This window comes from Neofelis nebulosa, chromosome 15, assembly GCF_028018385.1.
Source record: "Neofelis nebulosa isolate mNeoNeb1 chromosome 15, mNeoNeb1.pri, whole genome shotgun sequence".
NCBI classification, from domain to species: Eukaryota; Metazoa; Chordata; class Mammalia; order Carnivora; family Felidae; genus Neofelis; species Neofelis nebulosa.
In genome coordinates this window covers 14,655,523-14,672,088 of record NC_080796.1, presented here as the reverse complement: position 1 = coordinate 14,672,088, position 16,566 = coordinate 14,655,523, and the positions used below count along the sequence as shown (strand labels likewise).

Here is a 16,566-nt window from a genome sequence, read left to right as displayed (position 1 = left end):
TTTTTAATTTTATTTTAATTCCAGTGTAGTTAACATACAGTGTTATATTACTTTCGGGTGCACACGATAGTGATTCAACACTTCCATATACTACTAGGTGCCCATCAGGATACGTGTACTCTTAATCCCCTTCACCTATTTCTCCCATTCCCCCCCCCACCTCCCCTAGCTCCCCAGTTCCTATGCCCCAAATAGAGGAATAGAGCCCCCTTAGTAGAAAACATTCCCTTTTACAGGCTTTCAGGATATAGGGTGTAAACATGTTTTTCTAAAATATTGAAAAAGTCAGCACTGCAACTCTTGTTCTTCAAATCTCCAAAGGAGATTATCAAACTTCCTTTAGGTTTCATTGTTAATGTTTTGGTTACAAGGACCTCTTTATACTTCCTGACTTGTTTCTTCTTTTTTTAATCACTGTTGTATTTTATTAAGGACATTTGTGAAGGTTCGTTTGAAACAACCTGGTCTGTAAAATACAACTGAGTCACTAAGCAGCAACAGACAGAAGCCAGTTTCAGTCTTGGATTAATGTTGAATTCATTTATAATTACTCTACTATATGTCTAGGAAGAATACATAGGATTTTTTAAAATGCAATATGATGAGTAAGGACAGTTGAATACTGACTCACAAAATAGACTAAATTGTAGTCATTCGAGCTATTTGAAATTTATGGCTGCCAGCTGACAACCAGAGTTCTTTTTTGTTTTTATCATTGTTGTGATAAATAAGTTCAATAAAGCTATCCAGATAGAAAATGTGGAGCTGGACTATGAGTACTATTTCTTTGTAGCCTTCACCAGAGATGCAGTTCCCCCCCCCCCCCACCCCCACCAGTCTTATTGAGAAACAATGGATGTTCATCACTATATAAGTTCAAGGTGAACAACGCTATAATTTGATTAACATGTATGGTGAAGACTTGTTTGTTCTTATTTTTTCTTCATAAGACCAACTTTTTAGAATAGGCATTGGAGAAGTGGGGCTTGTTGGGGGAGGCTCTAACTTTCGCCTGCAGATGCCGGGTAGAAGGACAGGGACTCTCCACAGGACCCATGTGTGTATCAGTTCCTAAATGATGCAGATGTCAACCAAGCCTGGCCACTGATAAGGAAAGAATAGTTTCCCTCCGTATATGAGTTTCCCTAATTTAAATGTTTCCAAACATATTTTGAATGGCAAGTGTGGTTTCCATTGAAATTAGGTCCTTAATGACACAGAAGACTGGAAAACAGAACAAAAGAGGCAGAGAATGAAGTCCTGTTCATTTTAATTCATAGCAAAGACACAGGAAGCCCCTCTTCAGTCATTGCCTCTGTAGCATGACCGAATTGTTTTTACACCAACTGTAGGGTTCACTGTTAATATTAAATGTCTACTTTGGGATGAGGTGAAGATTTATAAAATGAGCAGATTTGTATGAAATGATGTGATGTTTCAAAATTTGGGAAACATATGCTTTAGAGTTTTAAAGAATAGGTTCACCCTGAAGTGTGAGGTTGTATTATGACTTTCACGGGCCCTAGGTGGGCACTTTCGCCTTTGTGGGTCCCTCTCCCTCTGAAACAATAAATATTAAAAATTAGATTTTAGGAGGGCATTGGTATAAAGATGAAAATAACCCAGGCTGGGTGCCAGGGTGGCTCAGTCAGTTAAGCATCCAACTTTGGCTCAGGTCATGAACTCATGGTCTGTGGGTTTGAGCCCCACGTCAGGCTCTGTGCTGACAGCTGGAGCCTGCTTCAGATTCTGTCTCCGTCTCCCTACCCCTCACCTTCTCATGCTCTGTCTCTGTCTCTCAAAAATGAATAAACATTAAAAAAATAAATAAAAATAAAATAACCCAGGCTGGATTCATTCTCATAGATTCATTACATTTATTTTTTTTCTTCTAATTTCAGTATAAACTAAAATTAAAACATTTTCATGAACCCCTAAAAGTATGTGGACCCTGGGCATTGTGCCCACTGTGCCTTTTGGAACAGGCGGCCCTGTTTAATTGTCCTATAAAGTCAGAAATAAAGAACACATGTCCCAGGGAGGGCTGACCCTGCTTCTGTGCACAATTTCCTCACCATTACCATCCCCCCCAACACACATTCCTTTCACATTTAATGAATGCCTTCCAGGTAGTCTCTTTAGGAAATACCACATTTATTCCAACGTCGCTGTCATTACTGAAGTTTTTCTAACACATCAATTTGTAGATCTAAGATGAAAATATAAGATGTTGTTAAAACTACCTTAGTAAAAATAACATTTTTGCTATAAAAGAAGGATTTGGTTTTTATACTATCAAACCTTGAAAAAGCCAAAGTTGTAACTTGAACATTGTTTTATATGTATTTGGTTAAAGTGTTTATTTTTAAAAGGCTAATTAGCTAAATGGTTATAAAACTAAGTTTGCAAACTTCTGTTAAGTATTTCCTATTGCTGAATGAATAATAATGAATAATAATGAATAATATTTGTCTATTCTTCAGAAGTAAACAGTATCTACTATATTTTTCTTGCAGTATATTCTTTCTATAAGCAGAGAAAATCTAAACAAGGAGCTGTTGACTGGTAAGTCCAATGCTTTATTCAGTTGTCACTTTTAGTAAAGCACGTAAGCCTAACCCTGTTACGTGATTCACTGGGATTTGCTTACTATTCCTTTTCATGGGTTATTCATGGGTTATTAAGGGCAAGGCTATGTACAATACAAAGTCCTTGAAAAGTAGTAGTGATGCATCCTCTGGCATCTCTTTTTTATCTTGTCACTGATCTAAATAAAAATCATTTGTTCAACACACGTTGAATTCCTATTGTCTTTTCAACACTGGAATGAATGAATGTTCACCCTGAAGAACTCATGGACTAGAGGAACAACAGATACCCTCGAATGATTTGCAAAAAGACATGATTAGCTCTTCACTGGGGAAAGATAAAAAGCAGTAGTTGAAGGCTGAAGAGGGCTGCAGTCTTCAGAGTATTATGATAATCCCTGGGTGCATAAAGCCAACCCTGAACTTAAAGCCAGAGCACAGGGGCCAATTTGTAGGAATTGTAGGAAACCAAATAGCAGAGGGTGTAGGAGGTTGAAAAAGAGGAAGGCATAAAACATACCTTGAGGACTGTAATGTGTTACAGACACACCCATTAATGGAGAAGCCACTGGATTGCAAATTAAACTTGCAGCATGGATGATCAGTGCAATCACTTGCCAGGTAGCCCTTGGCCATAACAGCTTTTTCTCCTCTTCAGTATTTGTGCTAATTAGATTCATTCCCTGCAGAACATAACACTTGAGTAATTCTACCTTTTTTTACATTTTTTAAATATGAAATTTATTGTCAAATTTTCCATACAGCAGCCAGTGCTCATCCCAAAAGGTGCTCTCCTCAATACTATCTTTTAAATCAACTCCTCTCTGTAATCCAGCAGCCTCTGAGTTCTGGAGAGCAGAGTTTCTACATGATTATCTGTGTTTCTCCCCACCCTTCTACCCAGAATGATTCTGCAGTGTTTCTGTTGAATTGAATTGAGCTGGCAGGAGGTGTGCTGGGAAGATCACTCTAGCTGATTCACCACGGACTTCAGAAATAGGGCTCAATTTTCTTCTTAATTTTACTTCTTGAACTTACATTTGCAAGACCGTCTTTTGGATGGGTAGATGGGGGGGGGGGGTAGGTGGCTAGATATACTGATATTGATCTCAAGAAGCCACAAAACAGCTTTTTAAAAAGTGGTATGGCCAACCTAAGACAATCTCTTTAGAGTATCTCTGAATTTATTAAGAATGAGAGCACTCACTGAGACCCCGGGAGGTGTGTTAAGTGCTCTATAGAGCACTCTATAGATGCTCTATAGCGCATCGATTTTTATAACCCTCCCAACAGCTCTGTGAGGCGGGAACTCCTTTTCCCTCAGTTTGACAGGGGAGGAGGCTTCTCATGCTCCCCGTACAGCAGCCCACACTGCTAATAAGTGGTAGAGTCTGTGCTGGAGCTGGATCTGTTACTCCAAAGTCCATGCCTTTATCTCCTAGAGTCAGTGCCTCCAATATTACACGTGAAATATCTGCTAGCAGTGGGAGCTACAACCTGGGAAGAGCTGATCTTGGTGGACAGACCAGAAGCTCCCATACCTGGTTTTCCTTGGGAACGTTCTGCACAGTGTGCAATTTCATAAATGCCAGAAATATGTGAATAAAGTGTACATGGACTTTCTCTTTTTTTCATTTCATTTATTTTATTTTTATTTTATCTTTTTTAAATAAGTTTCAAGTTTCTATTTAAATTCATTAGTTAACATATAGTGTAATATTAGTTTCAGGAGTATTTAGTGTTGCATAAAATACCCTGTGCTCATCACAAGTGCCCTCCTTAATACCCATCACCCATTTAGCCCATCCCCCCCCCCCCCCCCCCCCCGGGCCCCGCTGAACAGACTCTCAACCTCTAAACGTTGTTTGGCATATAAACTCTTTCACACAGCTGCCCTTCCTTTACACAAACATGTGAGCTGCCAGCTCCGTGTGCAAACAGTCCCTCCTGACTGCACAGCCTCCCCTCTGAAGGTGTGGTAACAAAATCATTCCCCTGCATCTCATGTAGGATTGTTTCATGGTTCACTGTCCAGGGCCGGGAGGGAGGGGTTTGTTAATAATTGTTAAGTAAAGTAAGCAGGAAAAGGACATGTAATCAAGTAAGTTTGATAAATCCTGCATGAAACAAGTTTTGAAAGTTTTCTTACAGTATTTCTCAGGGCCTTTATTCAGCTAGTCTGCATTGTGGATTTTCTAGGGCAACACTGTCCAAGATTTGGCCACAAAGGCCAGCCACTTGTATAATTTAACATTTTATATTAACCACATTTAAAGGCCTAAAAAGAAACGGGTGAACTTAATTTTAACAATATATTTATATCCAAAATATAATCATTTCAATGGGTCATCAATGGAAGACAGTGATGCACGAGACCTTTTTTATTTGGTACTAAGTTGTCAAAACCCAGTGGGTGCAACACATCTCCATTTGGACCAGCCACATTTCAAGGACTTGAGCCACATGTGGTTGAGGACCAGGACCGCACAGCCTAGAAGGTCAGAGTGTTAGCATTTTTCCAATCACTCTGACCACAAAACAGTTTTTTTAGGGAGCATATTCCAGGACTAGTGTTCTGTGGAAAATTCTTTGGGATGTATTAGTGTGCACTTAAATAAAAAATAAACGTAATTTAATTTAATTTTTTCAAGAGTTAAAACACATTTAGGGTTTATAAAAGATATCCTTAGTTGTTCAGATAAATTCTGATTTCTCCAAAGTTATTTGTCAAAAGATTTCTTAAACATAGGTAAGTAGATCTGACTTGTAGCTTTAAGAACAGTAAATAACCTATAATTATAGATCTCCTATCCATGAGAATTAATAGGGGCAAAAATCATATTTTACTGCTATGGCAAGAATATGATAATTCATTAATTTCTATAGATTGCTAACAGGCAAAATAAAAAAAAAAGCACCAGAATACTTTGATTGTATTTATTGAGAAGTTTTAGATCTTCTTACTCATTTTTTCCCCTCAGTGTTCCAGTGTTTGATTACAAAAAGAAATTAGTATCAAAATCTATATCTGTGACTTGACTCAGAAGTCTAGAGAACTACTAAAAGGAGATATAGAATGAGGCATAGCATGAGAAGAGGAGTTTGGCTGAGTATTTGTAATCACAGAATCCGAAATTAGAGGCAAATTTTAAAATATGTGATGCCTGCTTCTTTTCCAGGGTGACAACCATCACAGTAACGTAAGAATTTGCATAATGGAATTAGTTGTATTTTTTTGGATGAGGATAGTTGATTTGTATTCATCTCTTTTACTACCAAATTATCCTAGAACATTTGCCAAATAGTTGTCAAATTACCACTTTGTGCTAATTCATTATTACAGTCTTAAGAATAAACATCTCTATCATTACTGTTCTCAGGAAATAACAATTTCAATTTCATTAAGTGAAATAAGAATTGGAATTTCATTTCCATTTGCTCATTTTCTTTGTCTCCTCAGCTGTTGAGAAATACCCCAATGCAAAGGTGCACTTTGGCCACCGGCTGTTGAAATGTAATCCTGAGGAAGGAAGGATCACAGTGCTTGGGTAATCAGTGGTCTTGACTGCAGAGGTGAAGGGTTAGAGCAGTGAACTGTATCAGTAAACTTTGTTCTTTGGCTTCTTTGAAAGATTTAAATGATCACTAAAAGGGACTCAAAGAAACATCAAAAACCAGCCTTTGGATGACTTCTGAATACCAACACAAGTGACTCTTCTTGATTCTCGTGCAGGCTCAGCATCCTACCATGTTCCACACTGGTAGCCACACTCTTCAAACGCTCTCTGCCCTGTGTTCCCTCTCCTCTTTCTGGAAACTATTTGCCTCTCCTTGGCTGCCTCTATGTCCTCTAAAGTTCCTAGCTCCATGTCCCATCCTTGGGACATGTCATGGATTCCCAGTCCACTCAACCACCACTTAAAAATTCCCTTGGCTAAAATGAACCTCCCTAGCCCACGCCTCTGTCTCCCCTCTCAATCCTTCTTTCAGTACTAATCCATGTTAATGTTCTGTTAAACACCTTCACAGGCACCTCTTGCCATGCTTTCAAACATATCTTAAAACTTGACCATCTATTTTTCTCCAAGCATGTCCAGTCCTGACCTCCTTTATGTCGTTAATAATTAGAATCATTCTTGGTGTGCCCTTTTCCTTACTTTCTCCCATTAAATCTGTGACCCTGCCCATCTTTCTTACTCCCCGGTTGGCTTCAGAGCCTATGTCTTTCTTCTGAGGCCCATGGTCCCTGGGTTCTCACACTTGCACACGCAGGCTACTGCAATCACCTTGTCCTCTCCTTGTCCCCTCCCCCCTGCACTCTGCCTCCAGTTCAATACCTCCAGTGCCAAATGAGTTTTCCTAAATTACCACTCTTCATTCACCATCCCCTCAATGGAAAAAGTTATTTTCTCTTTTGCCAGAAGAATGTATTTAAACCTTTTGTCTTAACATTAAAAATTCTCTTCTTCTCCTCCCTCTTTTCCTTCCCCATATTGTACTCTTTTCTTGAGCTTGTCTTCCAATACCCTCCACTCACGCTAAACACACTGTTCCTGGCAACTCCTGTGCCATCTCTGCCCTGGTCCATCCCTTCCCTCACTCTGCCTTCTTCTCAAGACTCTTCCTTTGTGCAGGGGACTCAAGCCTTAGTCACATTTCAGTGGCCTGGCATGTCCTTATTAATTGGTGTAGTGGTGTTATTCTCATTCTCATGAGCAACACCACCATAGAGGTGAGGGTTGTCATCTTTACTCTATAGCTATCAACTCTAAGCTCAAAATCAGATATGTACAAGTGAGGAGGGGCCACCTTGAGTTGCTACTTTTTATATCCAAGAAGAGGAACAGCATCATTTTTACCACTAGATTATTTTTTTTTTGGATGGTTCATTTTATTTTTCAGATCTGACAAAGTTCCCAAAGATGCCACTTATGACCTCATTGTAGGATGTGATGGAGCCTACTCAACTGTCAGAACTCACCTCATGAAGAAACCACGCTTTGATTACAGCCAGCAGTACATTCCTCACGGGTACATGGAGCTGACGATTCCACCCAAGAATGGGGATGTAAGTCCTTTCCCTTCTTTGGCTTCTTCCCATAGCCCTCCTGCCCCTTGGACTAGTGGAGATGCATATTCTAGTGCACTTGTTCTCAATAGCATATTTGGATGAGTTCTGAGGTCTGCTATAGTCCTTTGCAAAGAATAATAAGTTGGGTGTACAAGTATCCCTTTAATATAATTTTGGGGATCCTGGATGGCTCAGTCAGTTAAGCATCTGACTCTTGCTTTTGGCCCAGCTCATGATCTCATAGTTTGTGGGTTCGAGCCCCTCATTGAGCTCTGTGCTGACAACCTGGAGCCTGCTTGGGATTCTGTCTCCCTCTCTCTCTGCCCCTCCCCTGCTTGCATTCTCTCTCTCTCTCTCTCTCTCTCTCTCTCTCTCTCTCAAAAACAAATAAATAAACATCAAAAAAAATAACATCACTTCTCTCCCTTGCCTTCAAGATATGCTTTCTTGAGTGGTCAGGAAAGAAGAGGAATTACAGCTACCCTACTGGGAACACAGAGGGAATTTGTCTGACATAATAATGTCATTTTTCTCTTTTTTTCTTGGTAGAAAAAAAGTGGGTCAGGAATCATTCTGTATACTGACAATCCAGAGTTCTTATACTCATGATTATACCAAGTAATGATTATTAAATAAAATGAATAGCAAGCTAATGCAGAGATTTTCATTGCATGTTTTCTCATTTCCTGGTTCCCAGGTTAAAACCTATGGGGCTTGAGGTAAATACATCATAGCTATGTTTTATATTGTCGTAGCAAATAAATGTAGAATCTTATTAAAGGAAGTTAAAATACCAACAGAAGCAATAAGGATATTGGGTTATAGGTAAAGATAAGTAAATAGCACTAATTTAAATTTGAGTTACATAAAGAACATCTATTTTTAAGGTATTTTTAAGATGTAATTTATCCTATCTGAAATTCACACGTCTATAACATAGCTAGTCAATTTGTGATAGTGCTATTATATACCAGGTATATACCAAATTGTATGAGCCAGTCAGATCTATAATATATCACTAAATCATTGTTTTCCTAGTTCTTCCTCCTGGTCAGAAAAGTATTTAGTAATTCTTAAGTGCTAATTTTACATTTTTCAGGTGAACTTTGTTCTCATGGCCCAGGATCTGATAATTCTGTTTTACAAGATAATAGGATTCTGTTAAAAATTGTCCCAGACTAGGGGCCCCTGGGTGGCTCAGTCGGTTGAGCTTCCGACTTTGACTCAGGTCATGATCTCACGGTCTCTGAGTTCGAGCCCCGTGTCAGGCTCTGTGTTGACAGCTCAGAGCCTGGAGCCTGCTTCCGATTCTGTGTCTCCCTCTCTCTCTGACCCTCCCCCATTCATGCTCCGTCTCTCTCTGTCTCAAAAATAAATAAACATTTAAAAAAAATTGTCCCAGACTTCAGTGGAATCAGGCCTTTTAACGTAGATTTAAGATAGCCATTTATTTTCTAGGTGTTCATATTTAATAGTGATAATTATTGGTTAACAAAAACTCACTGCTTTAATTTAATTTTTTTTAATTTACATCCAAGTTAGTTAGCATAAAACTCTCTGCTTTTAAATAAGAAACACCGTTTTGACATAGCAATGGGACCCAGGCATGGGAGCATTTTAATATGTCCTCAAAATAATCTCAGGAAAACTAACTTCCTTTCCTCCTTCCCTTCCTCCCTCCCTCCCTTCTTCCTTCTTTCCTTCCTTCCTTCCTTCCTTCCTTCCTTCCTTCCTTCCTTCCTTCCTTCCATCTCTATCTCTGTCTCTCTGTCCTGACCCTTTTAACGTAACAGACTCTTTCTTTAATGTAACAGACTCTTCATCTCTGAGGACTGTGGAGTCGGGGAGAAAGATTGGGTGAGGGACAATACTGGGTGAATATTGAGGGAGTGCTTTAGAGAATTTAATAGGAGGCTCATCTCAAACCTGCTTTTGCACAGCAAGTCCCCATTTTGCTCAGACTTCATGTTTGAAGAGACTTGTGGTGAGTGCCCAGTGGGGTTACGGGAGCCTGACCTTGGGACTGCTCTTGGATAAAGATATCTATTGAGAGCATGACTTGGTAATAAAGAATATGAAATTGTAAGGGATTATTGTACAGCCATGAAATATGTGTGAACATCAAAATCTTCTTGGTATCATAGTTGCTACATCAAAAACAATGTACAAATCACTATATATGCCAATGGTGAGGACAGGGGGTATATATTGTCTCCCAAACTTTTTCATCAGACATTTTAACGTTTACTAGTGCAGTAAATGACAAATCAATTTCAACTGCCGTTTCTCCACTCTTCCTTATCTTTTGGAGTTCTAAAAGGTCGTAGAAGTGGTCAAAAGATAGCAAGAGGGAAAAGCAATGACTTGTGCCTCATCCAGACTGGTCTCCTTACTCACACTTCCTAAATTCCTTCCCTAAAACACTGTTCATTTCTGCCACCTCTGCTTTGCTCAGCAAGTTTACCCCCGCCCAGAAGCCACTGTCCTTCTCTTCTTATCCAATCAATGAATCCTTCCATACTTTTAACCACTTCAACCCCACAGATGTCTTACCTGCCCAGCTTTTATTTCCTATATTTCTACCTCAGCATCTGCCTATTCACCTGTGCCATAACCTGAGGCCAGACAGTTATGTACTCACTCATTTCTGTGTCTGTGTGTTGAGCTTTCTTTGAGCCTCTGAGATCAAAAGCCAGGAAGAAAGACACAAATAACTCCAACAGAGTATGAAAATGCTGGCTAGGAGCCTAGGCTGTGCTTTATGTGTTTTTACCACGTAAGAGACACACATGGCAGGTGCTCCACAACCTTTGTAAAAAGTAATGCAAACTCAGAATGGTTGGAAATTGATTGCATGTTCTTATGTATATCATACCCCCGGGAATCTCCAGAATTTAGGTCGGTAGATATGCCCAAGCAATCAAAACTCACTCAGGCTCTTACTGGGTTGTCACGGGGTCAGTAAAGAGAGCAGATTTCTGTAGGAAAGAAGTGATAAGAAGCTTGTTTGTAAAATTTTATTTTTCCCATGAACTGTAAACTTAGGACCTTTCCATTATACAAATAAGTCCTCAAGTAAGGTGAAAAATAAAGTATAAAGATATTACACACACATATATATGTACATATACATACATAGTTTGTATATGCATATATAGCATGCCCGTATATATATGTATGTGTATAGGTGTGTTTTTGTGAGTGTGCATGGAAATAGAGAGAGAGAACATCTCACAGTGTGTTCTTAATTCTTGATTATATCTGGTATCAACTATATCTGATACCACCTAAGTTATATGAGTTTGTAAAGTCAGGACAGAAAACATTTTTAAGACCATTTCTACTTTATTTATTTACTTTTTATGTTTATTTTTTTGAGACAGAGTGTGAGTGGGGGAGGGGCAGAGAGACAGGAAGACAGAGAATCCGAAGCAGGCTCTACTGACAGCAGAGAGCCTGATGTGGGGCTTGAACTTAGGAACAGTGAGATCATGACTTGAGCTGAAGTTGGACGCTCAACTGACACCACCCAGGTGCCTCGCCAGTTTCTACTTTAAATAACAGTAGATGAGGGGCGCCTGGGTGGCTCAGTCGGTTAAGCGGCTGACCGGCTCAGGTCATGATCTCGCGGTCCATGAGTTCGAGCCCCGCGTCGGGCTCTGTGCTGACAGCTCAGAGCCTGGAGCCTGTTTCAGATTCTGTGTCTCCCTCTCTCTGACCCTCCCCCATTCATGCTCTGTCTCTCTCTGTCTCAAAGATAAATAAACGTTAAAAAAAAATTAAAAAACAAACAAACAGTAGATGTGCTTATCATCATGTGTATGATACTATTTGAGTTGCTATGGAAACGATTATAACATAAGCAGAAACAGTTTTATAGGTGTGCTGCATTAATGCCCTAATCAAACATAAATATACTTTTTCCCTACAGTATGCCATGGAACCTAATTATCTGCATATTTGGCCTAGAAATACCTTTATGATGATTGCACTTCCTAACATGGTAATACAGAATTTGCCAATATAATTTGTATCTGTAATTAATGTTTTTCACTACATACTTTCGTATTTTGCATGTATGCCTAAATTCTTTTGTACTTAGCATATGTATACCTAACATTATTGTTTAGTCTCTTCAGTGATTACATCATTGCAACTTTGGGGTTCTTGAGGAAAAACCTGAAGGGATTCCAATTATTTATAGTGGAAAGGAGATTTAATATATATAAATGATAAGCGATAGATTGTGGATGGTGGTGCCTGTCATCTCTCCCAAGACGGTGTACGAGGAAATGGTGTGCAAATAAAGTCAAAGAGATTCGGGTTCTACATGAGGCGGGACTTCCAGTCTTTGAGGTCTCTGGGACATTGGAATATGCATTATCAAAAAAGAGCATGGCTGTTCTTTCATTAGACCCTAGAGACATTTTTTTTTTTCATTATATATCTGGCTCTGTATTTCTCTAGTTGGTCTATTTTCCCTTGGTAGCAACGCTGATGCCCAGTGCCTCTTAACACCATTTGAAAAGGAGAGAGAGAGGGAATAAGTGGGAAGAAATTCAATCCAACCACTATTCAATCCAACGTATTAGTAATCCAAGGAGTGTAGTGTTGGCTCGGGGAAAATGGCTGAGGTTTACCATGTAGAAATTCTAATAACTGAGAAGCTGGGGAGTAGCTGGGACTTGGTGGGGCTTTTCTCTGGGAATGAGGTTTGGGAAGGATGCCTTTCCTGTCTGCCTGGACATTCCTCCCAGGTGCCCCTTGGCCACAGCAAGAACCTGAGGTTAGGGCTCCACATATTCTCTCACACGCTTCCTCTTCTTGCAGAACAAATCTTTCACATGTACTTTGTTCATGCCCTTTGAAGAGTTTGAAAAACTTCTAAGCAGCAGTGATGTGCTGAATTTCTTCCAGAAGTACTTTCCAGATTCCATCCCTCTAATTGGAGAGTAAGTTGCAAGATGTGCAATTGTGCCTTTTGCTCCACTGTTTTGATTTATTCAAGATTCAAATAAAGGTCATGCACCTTACTTCAGTTTGGATTAAATGTGACTGATCCTGATGTGACCTGGACAGGAAGCCTGCCTTCGGTCAAAAGTCTAAGTGGGCATTGTGCTGTGAGCAGGGATTCTGAAAACCCCATGCCATGGTCAACTTTCCCTGAGAAAAGCAAGTAACCCATGTCCCCAGGCCTTTCTGCCTCCTGGGCAGGCTCTCAGGTCCCTCCCAGTTGTGCTGCAGAGCTGGGCTGTGCCTCCCTCTGCTGGTGGACACACAGGTCCAAGGCCCAGCAGATGCAAGTCTCTGGTTCCCCATGTCTTGGGGCCCTCACAGTAACATGGTAATAAATAGCAGTACCTGCCCCAAAAGGTTGATGAGGACTGGAGGAGTTCATGCCTATAAATCATTTGGCACAGGACCTGGCTCATACAGAGCTGCCCGACTGGTAGCCAGCTTGTTAGCTGTCTGGTTTATGACCCATGGCCCCTCTGGCCCCTGTCAGCACCACCCACCCCATGTCATTTGGTCTCATTCTGCTCCCACTGTCCCTCCCTTGAATCCAGTCCATTCTCCGCCTCCAGCGATGTTTTCGTGGAGGCAGCACAATGGTGCAGAAAGCAAGATTTAATGCCTGCTTCTGCCCCTTACTCCCAAGCCTCAGATTTCTTATCTTTAAAACGGGCATCAGGATATGTACCTTTCGGGGCAGTCATGACAATGACATGCACTATGTAAAAGGGATGACCCACTTCCAGCCCAGAGCGAGTCTGTTTAAAACTGTCAGTTTTCATCCTGAGCTACAGATTTGGTGTTCGCTGATCCCTCCTCTGATGTTGAAGAGAAATCTCCACATGCTGCAGTTTTAGTCCTTGTGTTTCCTGGTTATTTCTTCCTCTCCAAACAGACTTAAAATTCTTGAGGGTAGGAGCTGTTTTTCTACTTACAGCTGCCACAAAACCTAGCTGGATATCAATTGTCCACTTCCAAACACACATAAATTAGCACTTCATTTTAGTCTTGGTTTGGGTTCATGTGGTTTAGTCAGATGCACAACATCTTAATTTTTCCAGAAAAAACTAAAACACACCAGAATAGTTGAAAAATTGCATGACCTAGACACATGATAATAAAATCTCATGGCACATAACACACGCATATTTCAAATTATTAAAATGCAGTCAAACCTATTCTTTTTGTATGTGATTAAGATCGTTGCAAACAAAACAGGTAAATGGAACAATGAGATTTCAGGAACTAGGAGAAACGTCGGTTTCTCCATTTCTCGTGTTCTTCCTGGCATTTTTTTTTTGTGTGTGTTTCTCAATAAAATGCAATGGTAATGACGTCAGTACATCTGAAAGAATTACACAGGGTTTAATACCCAATCTAACATAACGGTTATGTTCTGATTGTTTTCCTTTTAAGGCAAGCCCTGGTACAAGATTTCTTTCTGTTGCCGGCCCAACCCATGATATCTGTGAAGTGTTCTTCTTTTCACATTAAATCACACTGTGTGCTGATGGGGGACGCGGCTCATGCCATAGTGCCCTTTTTTGGACAAGGAATGAATGCAGTAAGTCCTTTCTCCCAAAGTAAGTCTCTGACATTTTCCTGGGTCAGTCTCAACTGAAAAATCTTAGCTAAGAACCATGTCTGTAACTATCCTCACCTAATCTCTGACAAAACAATCAATTCCACAATCCTGCCAACGGTTTAGATTGATCACTAATTATGGTCAAGCCTTGGATTGCTTGATCCAGTAATTTCATGCAGGAAAAAGCATAAAGCTTAACATGGTTTCTATGCAGTTAGAAAATGTATTGATAGCTTGAAATTTGAGAACTCGCCTGTCAGCAATTCAAGACTTAATTAATTTTTTTTTTCTAGAGATTATGCCTAAGTATATAAATGTTAGGCTCAAAAAAGAAAAGAGCCCAAACTGTCTTTTGTTTTCTCTACCTTTTCTTTCCAAATGAAAGGAAAAAGCATTTGAAAGAGTTGAATAAAATTACGAGAGATTCCTGAGTGGCTCAGCCAATTAAGCATCCAACTCTTGATTTCAGCTCAGGTCATGATCTCACATTTTGTGAGTTTGAGCCCCGCATCAGGCTCTATGCTGACATCGAGGAGCCTGAGATTCTCTCTCTCTCTCTCTCTCTCTCTCTCCCTCTCCCTCTCTGTCTTTTTCTCTTCTTCTCTGCCTCTCCCCACTTTTGCACGCGCTTTCTTTCTCCTCTCTCTCTCTCTCAAATACATAAATAAACATTTTTAAAAATTTAAACAAATAAAACTATGAAACAGATTTGATGTTGAATACTATTGCTTTCATGGAAGTTTCTAAAAAATATTTCAGGAAAGAAATAGTGCTCAAGTATTAAACATTAATTTCAAGGAATCCTAAAATGATTATCTAGACAGACAATTATTTTGTGTATGTGTGTTTGATAACTGTAGCTTTATAATCACAGCCTTCTATTGTTTCGGTGATTGAGATATATTTCAAGTATAAGTAGGCTATAAATCTAATCAATTATAGTTTTCCACAAAGTAGTGGCAAACATTTTGTTTTATAAAAACATAAGAACATACCAATTTTAGTAAGCTGGATAAGGGCCCAGGCTCCGGCAGTATGAGGCCCAATTCAAATCCTGTCTCCAGGATTTATTGCATTATATTCTTGCACAACTAACTTAACTACTTTCTTGTCTGTAAAATTTGGTTTTCTTTTTTTTTTTAAATTTTTTTTTTCAACGTTTTTTATTTATTTTTGGGACAGAGAGAGACAGAGCATGAACGGGGGAGGGGCAGAGAGAGAGGGAGACACAGAATCGGAAACAGGCTCCAGGCTCCGGGCCATCAGCCCAGAGCCTGACGCGGGGCTCGAACTCACGGACCGCGAGATCGTGACCTGGCTGAAGTCGGACGCTTAACCGACTGCGCCACCCAGGCGCCCCTAAAATTTGGTTTTCAATACTGCCTATATCATAGAGATTCTTGTGGAATAAATGAATTAAGTAAAAAATTTAAAAGTGTTATTATTTCAGCCTATATGAAACATTACATCCCTAAATTCCTGCAGCATTAATAGTCTATATAGCTGATAAGTATCTTTATTTGCTTCAGATGTAATTTCTATAATTGATGTGAAATTTTTTTTAACATTTACATATTTTTATATTGTCAGTAAAACTATCATTTGAATTCCTAGAAAGCAGGAAATCTATCTTTTGATTTTCTTCTCTCCACTTCGTTTAGCGTACAACCTTATTAGGGTTCATTTTCTGGACTTCTTGACATTGGAAGTTTACTTTAATCTTGGCTTAAGGGAACTAAATTAATATGTGGGTTCTATCCTGTCATTAATTGCTCTAAATGTGAATCTTAAAGACCTGATTAGTTTAAATGCGACTCGAATATTCATGGTAGAGCAATATAATTATTCTTGCTTCTTAAAGAAGCAATGGAATCCTTCAAAATTACATGAGTAATTTAAAATTTTGGTCAAATTCCAAATCATTGTAATCAATACACACCAGGCAAAGACAATCCATCAAGCATGAAGTTGATGGTCTTTTATAATTGTAATTTAATGCCAAGTGTGACTAAGCAGCTGTTGTGTGCTGGTTGAAGGTAAACATCCTATGAATTATACTCACAGACGGAAAGTCTGTTCTAATTGCTCAGAAGCTTTCATTATTTCCAGATTATTTTTTTTCCATTTTTTCTTATTTCAGGGCTTTGAAGACTGCCTGGTATTTGATGAGTTAATGGATAAATTCAATAATGACCTTAGTAAGTAAAATTTTTCAAATGGACATGGACTAGCCCTATTGATTAATTGTGGACCTATTTTTGACCCTGGATGATCACAAACCCTTGATACATATTTCCTGTTCGGGATTA

The 16,566-nt window shown here is 39.4% G+C and overlaps 1 protein-coding gene across 1 annotated transcript in view; it reads left to right on the top strand.

Annotated features, from left to right (window-relative positions):
* Window positions 1-16,566, top strand: part of KMO (kynurenine 3-monooxygenase) — a 58,127-nt gene that overhangs the window by 28,900 nt on the left and 12,661 nt on the right. The window contains 7 exon segments of the mRNA XM_058701716.1: window positions 2,517-2,565; window positions 6,049-6,136; window positions 7,491-7,656; window positions 11,591-11,662; window positions 12,490-12,611; window positions 14,089-14,236; window positions 16,398-16,455. Of these exon segments, the coding sequence (XP_058557699.1) occupies window positions 2,517-2,565; window positions 6,049-6,136; window positions 7,491-7,656; window positions 11,591-11,662; window positions 12,490-12,611; window positions 14,089-14,236; window positions 16,398-16,455 (703 nt within the window).